Source organism: Mytilus edulis, chromosome 12 (assembly GCF_963676685.1).
Source record: "Mytilus edulis chromosome 12, xbMytEdul2.2, whole genome shotgun sequence".
NCBI lineage: Eukaryota > Metazoa > Mollusca > Bivalvia > Mytilida > Mytilidae > Mytilus > Mytilus edulis.
In genome coordinates this window covers 26,542,620-26,557,775 of record NC_092355.1, presented here as the reverse complement: position 1 = coordinate 26,557,775, position 15,156 = coordinate 26,542,620, and the positions used below count along the sequence as shown (strand labels likewise).

General features: G+C 32.6%; 1 protein-coding gene across 1 annotated transcript in view; it reads right to left on the bottom strand.

Moving 5' to 3' along the window:
- The window catches only part of LOC139499425 (uncharacterized), a 5,829-nt gene extending 991 nt beyond the window's left edge, over positions 1–4,838 (bottom strand). Inside the window, exons 1-3 of the mRNA XM_071288102.1 lie at positions 4,291–4,838; positions 3,672–4,019; positions 1–973 (exon numbers count right to left, since the gene is read on the bottom strand). The exon at positions 1–973 is cut by the window's left edge and continues 991 nt beyond it. Of these exons, the coding sequence (XP_071144203.1) occupies positions 420–973; positions 3,672–4,017 (900 nt within the window). The 5' untranslated portion in view covers positions 4,018–4,019; positions 4,291–4,838 and the 3' untranslated portion in view covers positions 1–419. The remainder of the gene's footprint in view (positions 974–3,671; positions 4,020–4,290) is intronic.
- Between the last annotated feature and the right edge of the window lie 10,318 nt (positions 4,839–15,156).

Below are 15,156 nucleotides of genomic sequence, written 5' to 3'. Positions count from 1 at the left end.
GGTATAAAATAATTCGGACAATAACAGTTATTTACCCATACTATTAATTTACGTAAGCAGTGAGAAAAACAAGAATATAATTTAGATAATTGAAATGTGTCAATATCGATTTCTTCAGAAACCCAGAATAAAACTGTTTTCAGATAGTAAGAGCACAATAAGCCTTCGACACATCTGTTTGTGTTAACGATATGTGTTAATGTCAGTTTGAGAAGACAGTAACATAACAGTTGAGTGTAATTAAACGAATGAACAAGTAGTTTTTCGGCAACAGAGAAAGATAATCTCCATAACACATTACAATCTGGCAAAGTCCTTGGCCCAATAGGCACTAACAAACATCCGTCTTTTTCAATCTTGTCAATTATAGAATTGGGCGGCCATTGCCTTCGATAACGCGAAGCCCATGGTATTGCATTTTACGGTAAATGTTTACCTCGAAGACAGTATGCATAATCCACGTTTTGACAATGATCTGTTAAACAGGGGCCGTGAGATGATACAATATAATGATGGTGATGCTTCTTTTTTATATTACTAACAAATGTATTCACTGATAAATATAAGCCTGTTCTAGTAACTTCAAAGCATTCGGGTGGTGTAAAGTGAGACTCTCTTTCCCCTGCTGATAGTAATTGGAGTGTAGTAAATCCAGGATAATCATTATCAGTCTCCATAACCAGAGTTGTATGCTTAACTTGGTGTTTGGTATTCTTTTCATCCCGTTTTACCTCTATGTCCTTGATGACGTACATTATATCTATGTCACTACCTGGTAAATCCAGTCCCTCTGCTAAACTTCCTGCCGTTATTTCTGTAAATTCTGAACCTAATTTTATTTCATTTTGTATCTTATCATGAGTCATAAAAAGTTGTTGTCTTTTACGCATGTCTATTTCAGTACCAGCTATGTTCACTAAGTGTTCGTATAAGTTTCTTTCCTTCAAATTATTTCCCGACCAGATCACGTAATCTATAAAACATATATTTATTCAACTATGTATCTTAACAGTTTCATGGTATTTGTTTACATACATTTTTCATTGGTCATTATAACAAACGATCATTCTTATTCAACCATCAACAGTGAGTTAAATGTAGACATACTGGGTACCTTTTGTTGTGAATCGAAAGCTAGGACAATATACATTTATAACTGATCAATTTTCAAAAATCGAAAAGAAAGAAATAAAGGTACCTACAAAAAACGGAAGGGATCGTATCAACTCCAAAAAGGAAAAAAAAAGGTACATCGGCAGGTTACGCATCAACCTCTGTTCAAATATACAAACAATCAAAATGTCAAAACATGTCCCCTCAATTAGAGATTTCATATAAAATGACATTCGAACGTAATGCGATCTTATGGGACTGGTTATTGCCAAACATTTAATTTAATTTAATAAGTTGCTTAACATGCTTAAGTTCAAACAAGGCATTCGATGACGTTCAAAATTTCAAACTAGACGTTTCGTCTATGAAAATAATTTTGTTATGACATAAAATGATAGAAATTTAGCATTTTTACTTCTACCGTATATTTCTAGATTTCCGACTTTCTTTTTACTGACATAAGATCATATATACAAACACACGCTTCCCATACTTAGCATACATACAATTTGAGTTATCTTTTATATTTTCAGTATGACAATTATTTTTCAATATTCTTAAAGGATCAATAGGTTAACTAGGATCGTTTCTAAATTTCCGGTCACGATAAACACCATTTCCGTAAAAAATAAGGATGTAATTTTACAACCAAACTTCAAACCAAATCTTTATATCTATGGAATAATTTAGTACAACTTTTAAGTAATTTGTGGTAACGAAATCTCTAACTTTATAAATTATCAGTGAAACATACTTATTGTAGAGTACGTTCGTTAATATCTAAAACGTCACAACAGGCGAACTAGTTGTGGACCATTGACCCTGTAAGAATGTGCCTAAGGAACATCCCCATCCAGAAAAAGAAAATTAACAATAGGGAACGATAAAAACGTCCCTTCTGTGGTAAATATTTTATTGTGGAGTTTCCCATGGAAAACTGAAATATCTAAATATAGGAGAAGACTGTTATTATTGATTTTTAAATTTGATTTATTAAAAGTAAGTTCCTTTGGGTAAATTTTGGAAGTATATTCTGTGAATCATAACAATTACAAAAATAGTCTGCTATTAAAAGGAGACAATAAACATGATAAAGGCCCATTAAAATACATAACACATATCGATTAACTCTGTTGCAGAAACATGTAAAAGACTGTTTCGTCATTTAACATCAGGTTCATCGTAAAGTACCGAAACCTAAAAAAAAAAATTTTAAGTGACTAATTTACAATTAGTACAATGTGGTGTTTATGAATTTAGGGATTTTGGTGATTAATTATAAAAAAGAAGATGTGGTATGATTGCCAATGAGACAACTCTCCACAAGAGACCAAAATGAAACAGAAATTGGCAACTATAGGTAACCGTACGGTCTTTAACTAAAAGGCCCAAAAATTGCAATGTAAAACCATTCAAACGAGAAAATTAATGGCCTTATCTATATAAAAAATGAACGAAAAACAAATATGTAACACATAAACCCGCTCCCTAACCTGGGACAGTGGTATAACAGCACAACATAAGAACGCACTATAAAAATCAGTTGAAAACGGCTTCACTCATCAAATGGACAAAACATACAGGTGGACGTGATTAAGTTGTGTATCTTTTTATTTCATCAAGTTCCCCGTTATTTGCATGTCTTTCTTCTTTTGAATGGGCATTGGCATGACTTGTTATTTATACATGCCTTCTTCGAATCAATGACCTTACTTTCTTGGTAAGAAGGGTCCTGAAGTTCATATCGAACGCATGGTTTTTACAGTTTGTCTTTTTTGTGAACTTTTGTGTTTATTGATATTGTCTTAATAAATATACTATATGCGGTATGTGCTATCAGCGACAACATTGACGTCATTTTCAAATATCAAATAAAATATCTACTCCATTATTTAAATTGACGTCCTTGTAAGTTATTGTGTATAAAATTGAGAATGGAAATGGAGAATGTGTCAAAGAGACAACAACCCGACCACAGAACAGACACCAGCAGAAGGTCACCAATATGTCTGCAATGCAGCGAGAAACACCCGCATCCGGTTTGTTGGCATTCTATGGTTAGTTGTGTTGAAATTTCTTGACCGTTGTTGATGTTGGATCGCAACATTTGTCACATAAACATATTATGAGTGTTTTGGTCTCTAACCCAATTCTGTGAATATATTGTGGATTCATTATTTTTCGTTGGATACCAATTTTCGTGGGTTTCGTTGGTTTAAGTAAACCTTGAATTCAAATGTTCAACGAATTGAAAATTTGCTATGGCTTTGTGTCCACATATATTTGCAAAACCACGAAATAAAATATAAACGAAAATGCAAGTTCTCAATCCATGAAAATTAGTACCCACGAAAAAAACGAAAGTAAGAGAGTGATACAGAACTCTAATACAGCTGAAGGGTTTAGTTAGCTATACAGCTAGTATCCCACACAATTTTTGTCTGAACATCTCTGTTTTAGGCCTGTTCTAATGACCAGTTCTCAGACACATTGAGTAGTATTAACTGGACAATTTATTATGTATGTTAAGTCATTGGATAATACAAATATGTAACTACCTTGATTGTGATCTGTACTATCCTGTAAGTATTCCAGATATTCATCTGAGGTTTTTTCAGGATAACGTATATGTAGTATGTACTGTTCTCTTGTTTTCCTTCTGTCTAAACAAGCTTTATAGATTCGGTCAAATTGTCTGATTGTCAGGCCGAAAACGTCATTTGAAATAATAATTCCCCCGTCTTCAGATTGGTAAGCAAATGGTGAGTATCTGCGCCTCCCACGGTAAGGAAATCGTTGAACGCCGTACTTTTCCCAGAAGCTTACTTTCCTCAATCCATACAAATTATGTTCTTTATCCTTTCCTTTGTTTCTTTGATATATAACAGTTACAGTTAAATCCATTCCTACTAGAATTATTTCAATACAAGAAGCTTGCCATAAATACAATTTGTATTGCTAACTTTTTCATTTACACATTAACACCAATAGGAATTACCGCTTTAGATTCCACCTATCCCAATCAACTTATAAATTTATGAATGTAATTTAAATCTACTCTTATAGCTATGTTAAACTTCTATGTCGAGATATTTGATAATGATAACAAATTACTGCCTTGAAACACAACACAACAATGGCCATTTTTCATTTCATAAAATTATACACCAAAAAAACTTGCTAGAACTAAAATGATCTTGTTATTTTTTATACAAAATGAACGGTTACGTAAAATCCAACATGTCCAATTGTTACTTTTGATATTCCATTTAACCAAATCAATCTGTCATTTATTTATAACTCTGATGTAATCTAATTTTCTTACAGCTATGTTGAATTAATATTGTTTAGATAGTTGATCATTGCAACGTAATACTGTATTAGTACTATTTTTGGTATGACACAGTACACAATATTAGTCATTTTGGCATATTATTAAACTACACGAAACAAGTTACTCAAGATACAAAGAACATCATGAACATTGCTAGCCTTTTTTAGAAAATGGACGCTAACATGGAGTTTCCAATTGGATTTTTGCCATCAATATCATAGTTAATCAAGTCACTTTGCAATTATTCTTTAATTCTGATCTAATTTAAACTGATTCGTATCGCTTGTTTAACTTTAATGTGTCAGTATTAAATCATAACATTAAAATACTGTATGGTTATAACACCTTTTGTGTGTTACTTGTAAAAATACATACTACCGCCTTGTAAATCACTCTACCACCACTATCACATGTTCTTTTATATTTTGGTTGCAAGACATGCCTTTTCCGAGAAATCTACGTATTAATCAGAAAAAGAATGAATGGAATCGTATTGATATGGAACACGATGTGGACGCTTTTGCTGTGAACGTAGTAAGATTGCGGTATGAACGTAGTATAATCGTGGAAAGAACGTGCTATAATCGCAGTGGAAGCGTGGTAAGATCGTGTTGCAATCGGATAGCTCGTGGTATGGTCGTAGTGAAAACGTGATGAGCGTAGAAAGATCTTGATGAGCCTAGTGAGGTCGCAGAATAAGCACAGTGAGAACGTGGTAGCGTAGCGGGGTCGTTGTAGAAGCGTAATGAGGACGTAGTAGCATCGCGGAGGCAACAAAAATAAACATTTTCATGTCCCTTATACCGCGACCTCACCACGATCTACATTTATTTTAGATCGTGGTGAGTGTAGTGCGATCGTGGTCTATTGGGACTGGGGCTTACAAACTGCTGCACTTCACATATGTAGCATGTGTTGATAAATTAAAATGTATTGATGACGTTCTTACAAATTTTAAGGAGATGAGACTTTTGCTGTATTATCAGAAGTGCAGTTTGTTATCTATATGTTTTTACATTAGAAAAAAATCTATCGTAGTCTGTTTGTATTTTTTTATGTATTTTGTAAGAAAAAAAAGTTGTCAATAATTAAACGTTTACCATTGTTTATCCAATAATATGATCGGTTATTTGCTATTTAGAACAAAAGATAATTCAAAGCCGATTATGATTCAATTATGAATGAATAAAAGATGACGAAAATGAAAACAATTGACAAAACTATAAGGATGGAGCAAACAGTATTTGCATTATTATCATACGATGACTTAAAGAATATTTAAAGAATAATGCTGAAATTGTAATTTGTTCAGAAGAAAACATTCTTAACAGACTTTACTTTTTTTGATTATATAACGGTTTGTAACAATGCTGAAGTTGTCGTCTTTATTTGATTTTCAAATTAAACTTTTTAAAATTCAAATGTAAGTTTAACAGATGTGCCATGATTTATGTTTTGGAAAGTATTCATTACTACTTTTCATTTAAAAGGCCTTAGTGTAAATTTTGACAAGTAACACACAAAGGTTGTCTTAGTCATACAATATGTGGTAATTATGATTAAGTACCTACACATTGAAGTTTAACAAGCGATACAAATAAGTTTAAATCATACCAGAATTAAATATTAATGACAGAGTGATTTAGATAATTGTGATATTTATAGCAAAAATGAAATTGGAAGTTCTACGTAGGCGTTCATTTAAAAAAAAACCTGTGATATTATTTGTTACTTCAATAATTCAATAGCTTGTTTTGTGTAGTTTCATAATATGCCAAATGACCATAGGTATGTAGTGTGTCCTACCTTTTCAATAGTAAGTTGTTATGATCAACTATGTTGAAATAGTAGTTAAACATAGCTGAAAGAATTTAAATTGCGTCGAACATTAAAATAAATGACAGAATGAGTTAGTTTATTGGGATATCGAAGGCAAAACAAATTATGACATGTTGAATATGATATCACGGTCAATTTTGTAATAAGAATAAGACGATTGTTGATAATTCTAGTAAGTTTTTGTTTGAATGTAGTTAAATGAAATAGGGCAAAAAAAAATTACCAATGTTGTGTACTGTATCATTTCAAAACTACAATATTTTGTTGTTATTATTAAATATCTTAATATTGAAGTTTAACATAGCAATAATAAAAGACGTAAACTACAACGAAGTCATTAATAAATTAGTGACTGGGCTACATTTTGTCAAGTGGGATTTAAAGCGTATTCTTAGTGGTTAAATGTATATGAAAAGGCTAGAAAAATTAAATGAATCTATGGCAAGCTGTTTGTGTTGAAATAGTTATAGCAGGAATGGAATTACCTAGTATATAGATTTAGAAAGATGTGGTATGAGTGCCAGTGAGACACTTCTCCATCTAATTATAATTTATAAAGGTAAACAAGTATCGATCAAGGTACGGTCTTCAACACAGAGCCTTGTTTCACACCAAACAGCAAACTATTAAGTGCCCTGAAAATTACTAGCGTAAAATCATTCAAACGTGAATGTTATATTTTTAACAGATATATCAAATTTTCAAAACTTATATATACTACATTGTACTTATAATTATAGAGTTTCACAATATTGCATAATATATTCAATGTATACCTCACAGCTAGCATGAACCGAAACTGAAGAAACATTGGAAGAATACAAATCATAACAAGTATGGATTATGGAAAGTGCACTTCTGAGAAAAGTACTGAGTCATAGGGTTTCCTTACAGTGGGAGGCGCAGATACTCACCATTTGCATACCAAACTTCAAACGGGGATATAGTCATCAGTAATAGTGGTCTTGGGCAGGCAGTCAGTCAGTTTGAACGAATCTATAAAGCTTGTTTAAACAGAAGGAAAACACATGAACATACTAAATATAAGATATCCTGACAAAACCTCAGACGAATATCTTGAATACTTACATGATAATACAAAGTTATATTAACTAATAACTACAAATACATATTAAATTCTTCAGTTAATACTAGTCGATTGGTCATTAGTATACATGTAGGTCTTAAACAGATATGTTCCACAAATGGTGTTGTGATCCTGGATGTATTACACCTTTCAATTGTATTTGAGTTTTTTCTTGTCGACGTTTTACAAATTCTGAGTAGAAAATGCTAAATGGCATTTTTCACCTTAAAATTCGATTCTGGGAGTGCTGCATTGTCATTTTTTTGTTGAACTTTAGTGTTTCTGTTGTTTCGTTGTTCCCTCTTATAGTTGATATGTTTCCTCGGTTCTAGTTGTAAGCCGGAACTGTTTCGCATAATCGATTTGTGACATTTTCGAACAGCAATATACTACTGTTGCTTTTATTTGTTTAAGATGGTATACTGCTGCTAACATGAAGATAATTTGAAATCAACAATTCAAATGTTATCGTGTGTCGCAAAAATACATGCACAGTTGTTTCTTATAGGAATGCTGATTAACCACTGAACACAATTGCATTAAATTCGACAAAAAATTTCCATTTGAAACTCTAGCATTCTCTCGTTCCTCGGTTTATAATATTCCAAAAAGAAAAAAAAAGATATATAGAATTATATCCCCTAAACAAATGAAGTGTAGCGTATTAAACCATTGTTTACATGCAACAAGTATTTTAGATAAAAAAAAAAATAAGATAATTGTTTTATTCAGGCTAGTGAATCAATGAATAAAATGTTTTTCTATGAAGAATTGTAAAGGTCCAAATGAGTACACTTCATAAGAACATTAGCTATTGTATCTTTTCAAGAAACAAAAGGACTTGCATAAGTTCAAACGACAGGTAACTGTTGAGTAAATCTGTGAAAAAGTTAGAATTGATTCGCAACAATAACCATAGAAAATTGATGATGAACATTAAAGTTTCTGTACCTTTTAGTTTAGATAAAACACGAAGTTCTTGGGTCATTGATACCCATCGGTCAATTCTGTTAGATAAGGAGAAAAGCCGTATTTGCCCATGTGCTAAAACGGGACGTTCACTTCCAGTTTCAATTTTCTTACGCCATTACTTAAATTTGCACAAAATCATTTGTATTATATTGTTTTAAATTAAAATCATAAAATTAAAGGTTAATTGAAATGCAATGTTTTGTAACCTCTTAAAGTCTTGAAACTAAAAAAACAGGACCGATATGAAAAAAAAGCCGTAATACTGGACGTTCACTTCCGGTTATCGATTTTTTAAAATCATTTATTAAAAGTGTTATGAACTGGCTGTTTCTGTATTAGCCCTATCATATATTCTTGATCAGCTGTATTGGCTCTTCGAGTCTCGGGTCCAATACAGCTAGCCTTGTATCTTTAACAGGGCCAATACAGCTAGCCTCGAATCTATAACAGGGCCAATACATCTAAGCTCAAATTTATAACAGGTACAATACAGCTAACCTCGAATCTATAACAAGGTCATTACAGCTAACCTCAAATCTATAACAGGTCCAATACAGCTAGCCTGGCATGTATGACAGGACCAATACAACTAGCCTCCAATCTATAACAGGGCCAATACATCTAGCCTCGAATCTATAACAGGGCCATTACAGCTAACCTCGAATCTATTAGAGGGACAATACACTTAACCTAGAATCTATAACAGGGCCAATACAGCTAACATCGAATCTATAACAGGTCCAATACAGCTAACCTCGAATATATAACAGTGCCAATTCAGAAACAACCAGTTAATAACACTATAGTATCTACTGTATATTCTTTGAATACATGTTAACTGTATGATCAAACATCTTTAAGTTCTTTTATTTGCCTCTAAGTTAGTCAAATAGTGATTGCGTCCTGAGTGTCTACACTGTGACTGTTTTGTGGAATTGTTAATCGTTTTGTTTTGATACATCTTTATTCTATGAAAACCTCAAGATAATATCCTTAAATAACTTGATGTTGAGTTTATACATGTGTATCGTCTGTGAAAAATATAATTTATCATAGTATAGCTTATAAGCGTTTTGCCGAACAATAGGCACTCTCTGTTACTTTTCAGGACGTCGTTTTAATATACTGTTACATTTTATGCAAACACATATAACGGTATGTGCCAATGCCTATAACATTATTAGAAAACACCTATGAAGTTATAGTGTTAACATTCATCAAGTTACGTGCAAACACTATATACGTTAATGACTAATGATTATTGCGTCAGAACAAAACGTTAGGAACATTCAGCATTACAAACTCATTTAGTCAGAACGCAATTATAAAATTAGTTTATTAAAACAAATATTATACATATTTAAGAGATAATGTTAAAGAAGATGGCTCATCAAAGAGATATTATAGGACCTTCTGCATTATATGTTTTTATAGTAACAACTCTTCTTATCTGGGGTACTCACTTTATGGAATCTACATGTAGAATATTTACCAGGCGTTGGTTCACTTCTTTTTTAAATTGTTTTAACATTTTAGAAACATAGTTATATACATATATATTTTATAGATTACGTGACCTTGTCCAGAAGTAATTTGAAAGAAAGATACATATATATATATATATATATATATAAAGAAGATGTGGTATGATTGCCAATGAGCCAACTATCCACAAAAGACCAAAATGCCACAGACATTAACAACTATAGGTCACCGTACGGCCTTCATGCACACCAAGTCAACACAGCTGGAACTGAAATAGACATACGTATAAGACAACTATTTATTACACATGGTATGATACAAAATGAAATAATGTTAAAATCAGGTTTAAAATTAACAGAAATATTGACCGGCAGTTAAGCAGAGGGACTTGATTTACCAGGTATTGACATATATATATAATGTACAGCATCAAAAACGTAGACGTGATACGGGATGTAAAGAATACCAAACACCAAGTAAAGCATACAACCCTGGTTATGGAAACTGACAGTGATTATCCTGGATTTACTAGACTCCGATTACTAGCAAAAGAGGAAGTGGAGTCTTACTATACACCGCATTCATGCTTTGAATTTACTAGAAAAGGTTTATATTTATCAGTGAACAAATGTGTTAGTAATAAAAATAAGAACAATACCCATTATATTGTATCATCTCACGGCCCCTGTTTATCAGATCACAGTCAAACCTGGACAAATAAAAAAATAAAATAAAAATAAAAATTCCGCGAAAGTCTGATATTGTTTTCGGCGCATTTACGTCATTTCAAAACATGACGTCATACAAATGTAAACGCTAAAGTTGAAGCTTTTCTGTTCAGTGAACCACCGAAGTTCGAATAATATTGCATCAAAATGGATTTTTGACGTAGGTTTTGTATATTTTTCTATTTTATTGCATTATTCGAATATTAACTGATTACAGCGAGTAAATATGGAGGCTCCTTAGTTGCGAAATGGCAACTTTGGACTTGGCGGTAACTTACTAGAAAACATGTAAGTTGAAAATTGCAAATGTTAGGTTTGAGATTTAAAATAATTAAACTGACTTTGTTTCTATCAGTTATTCACAAAATAACCCTTGCAAGCCACATATTTATTAAAATGGTTGAGCTTGATCTAACAGGGATTAAAAAAGATAAGGATCACACACGGCATACCCACCATCGCTTCAGTTTTTTTAATGACCGTATTTGTCCTATTATAATCGAAATAATTCATGGAAGCCATATATTTGTTGTAAATTAAATCATGGCCTGGGCCGTGATATTTGTCAATTTTTATCTCTCGCTAACGCTCAGCATTTAATTCGAATATTACGGCCATAGGTAAATTTCTAAAAAATCTATGGCGTCCATGAATGATTTCTTATTTATTACCCATGACATCGCGGATCCATTTCTGAATCTAAATTAGTTTAACCAGCTTTTTTTAGTATTCGTATTGTCATCTGATAATATCATGCAGATTGTAATGTGCACAGTTTTTCTCTTCTTTTAATTATTATGTTTCAACTCGTCATGGTTTTCTTTTTTTGGTGTTTTCTTTTTATTTTTGAGAATTAGTAAAACAGGTGAGTGCATGTTTTATTGCATTGTACCTATTGTTTCAAATAGTAAAACAGTGCATGTCCAGCTTTGAAATTTAGAATGAAATTAAATATGTTTTGATATAGTGTGTTAAATGTCCTCTTTAATACCAATACCCATGGTGGTGTTCCTACTAAAGGAGGAAGATACATAATATAGATGTTTACCCCACCTCTTTAGAAATCAAACAATCCCTGTCCTTTATTAGCACCACGTGAATATCATGTATTTCGTATACCTGGTTAATGTTTTAGCAATACTCTGACAAAGACCATGTATTTTTGTACTCGGTCATTGTTTTAGCAATACCCTGTCAACCAGTTATCGTTCTGTGCTACCAACAAACAATTTCAAAATGGCGACGAAACGGTTCGCGTCCCTAACAGCAGATGAGATTGAAAAAAAAAAAAAGAAAATGCTGATTTATTCTAAAGAAACAATCAGAAGTAACTAAAAAGCAGCAAGGCTACTTAAGTCATATTTAAAAGCAACAGATGAGGACTAAAAGTTTGAGGAATTTGACTCAGGAAAACTAAACGAAGTATTGGGACACTTTTACATGAACGCACGTAAACAAGACGGTGAACACTACAACGTTACATCGTTTGAAAACATCAAACATGCCTTAAACAGACATCTTCGTAGGGTTCCTTACAGCCGCAAGTTATATATAATAACGGACACAGAATTTTTGGATGTTAATGAGTGTTTTAAGGCCACTCTTGCCGAATTGAAACGGATAAGGAAAGGCGGTGTTGACCACCATCAAGTTATAAATAAAACAGATAGTAAGAAATTAAATGAATCTATTATAATGATACCTGACGCGCCAGAAGCTCTACGGAACAAAGTGCAGTTTGATATCCAGCTTTATTTTTGTAGAAGATCACAGGAAAATATGCCTGGAATAAAAACATCTACATTTGAAGTTTTGAATGATCCAAGGACTGGACTTAAATATGTCGAAAAGAGTGAAAACGAACTCACAAAAAATCATAGAGGTAATGACAGAGACTCAACATTAGGTGGTATGCCCGAGTTCCCTGGATCACCCTATTGTCCCGTCAAATCTTATGATATTTTGATATGAGCGTCACTGATGAGTCTTATGTAGACGAAACGCGCTTCTGGCGTACTAAATTATAATCCTGATACCTTTGATAACTATTATGAAACATACATCAGCAAACTTCATCCTTTATGCACTAGTTTATAACAGAGGCCGAAGGAATCATTCAATGATGACGATACGATTTGGAATTGTAACTCTCGATTATGAGAAAAATACATTGGCAAAATGCATGACATAGTTGAGTGAGGGGGTTAACTTTCACAAATTTACACAAACTATTCCATTCGTGCGACTGGAGCAACAATATTGACAAAAAGTATGTTTAATCCATATCAAATTATGGCAGTGACCGGACATAAAACGGTTCAGTCTCTCACTGTTTATCAGAGAACTGACACTGAAGAGAAAATTGCAATGGGTCATGCAATGCAAAAAATCTAGCCACCCACAATTCTCCTGTTAAAACATTGCCGGCACCTAAAAATTCAAGTTTACTTGCTTTGCCGCCACTTGAAACAGTAAAAGAAAGTACAAGTTTTGTGCCGATGATTGAAGAATGTGGGGATGGACCTTCAGCTTGTCATCAGTCGCCATTTCAGAGTTGCAGAATTTAAATATTTCTGATCTCTTTGCTGACTTTCAATCAAATTCATTGCAAACTGAGACAATTGCAAATAACTCAAATTTTCAGAATAAACCCATCTTGCCCGCATTTTCAGGATGTACAATATTGGAACAATTAACTTCATTTTTAATGTTTCAAAATGACATTTATGATCTTTTCTTAACATTCAATGACATAAATTTGTCAAAATTTACTGAGACTGTGATATTAGTTGTTTTGTTGTTGTTATTGTTGAATTACATTTTTGTTTACACTTATATTTGTAGTATTTAACAAAGACAAAGCCAGTCGTCTCTAACATACGCATCATTTGTTGTTTGTCGTCTTAATCCGTTCTATTTATGATTTCTAGGCATTTGTCGTCTCAAACATGTACATCATTTAATGTCGTCTCAAGCATGTGCATCACTTGGTATTTGTTGTCACAAACAATTGAAACATGTGCATCATTTGTTGTTTGTGGTCTATTTCTAGGCATTTGTCGTCTCAAACATGTGCATTACTTAGCAAGTTGTCTCAAATTTTTGCATCATTTGGCATTTGGTCTCATTAGGCTTTTGTCGTTTCAAACATGGAATCGAGTGGGTAAATTCGTTACATAGTCATTTACTGACCGGGAATTTACTCTGATCAGTAGGTTTGATCAAACCTACTGACCAGGATAAATTCCGTACCCAGTCAGTAAATGACTATGTAACTAATAATACTACGCCCGAAAACTATAAGTGACATATACATGTACGAATTTGTTGGTATAGGCTTTGACCCGAAACTTGTTAATCATGGGTAAAAGTAATTATGTCGAAAGAAGAGCCTGGAATGGTGTATTTGTATTGTTCTATATAAATGAGATATACAGTTGAATTATTGACTCTCTCACTGTTACCTTTCGCTCTTCTTTTACGTGCCGTTTGAATGTGATACCAGCTATCAAATTGGACCATTATTAAAGTAATATAGAAAAAGTTTATCTTGCAATCCGTACTTTCTTTTATATTACTGGGTCATCATGAAAAGTCCTACATTATGCTCCACTTCCGTGTACTCTAAATATAACAAATTAATAACAATTATATCATAACAATTATTAAAGATCGGATCATTATCATCATCATGCATTGTCAGTGCACCAAACATTAAAAACAGACAAGCAATATCTTGTATGATGTGCATCATCAAATATAATCTAGATAATATTAGCACTTGAAGGTTAACTTCGCTTAACTTAAGAGAACATTTGTTAGCTTTCATATTGATTACCTTAACACATGGCTCAGGTTGTCGCCAAATTTCAATTTTAACTGACGTTTACTTTTTTTGAATTATGTATATATTTTTTTATTGTTAAATATTGAAGAAAAAAGAATCAGTTATTTATTACGTTTCATTGAACAGTGACATTCTTAATATATGCGTAGTTAATCATTTTACACGATTAAGATGATTCGTTGGGTGGCAAGTTACAGCTTCGAAATATGAGAATATATTATGATGTGCTTTCTTCTGCTTTCCTTTCAATCTACGCAAAGCAGACACAAATATTTCTTAAAACACGTACGATGGTGAAAATAACCGATTCATGTTCCAAGAATATTTTGATTGTGCTTGGTTGTTGCAGGCATTTCCTACTTCGAAGTCAGAGGTAACGTGTGCTATCTCGGACAAATAGAAATCAACTAACCCATTGGGGCAAAATTTAACGTTTAATAATTAAATACGTAATGCTTACAAGTGTAAAAAAATGACTTTACATTTATACATACACAGTTTATTTACTTTTCTCCTATTATTGTTCAATTTGTCCATTTTTCCTGAACTGTAGATTTTGGTATTTATCGAAATTATGGTTTGTTTAATCTAAGTTCTTCATTGTCAAATTTCGATTATGACGTCAAACTTTCTTGCTTTCTTTTGTATTTCCTACTGTGACGGCATACAACAGGCCGACCATGTCTATTGACGTCAAATAGAAAGAACAAATCTTTTTGCAGATCACATCAAATGAAGGAATACGTTAACC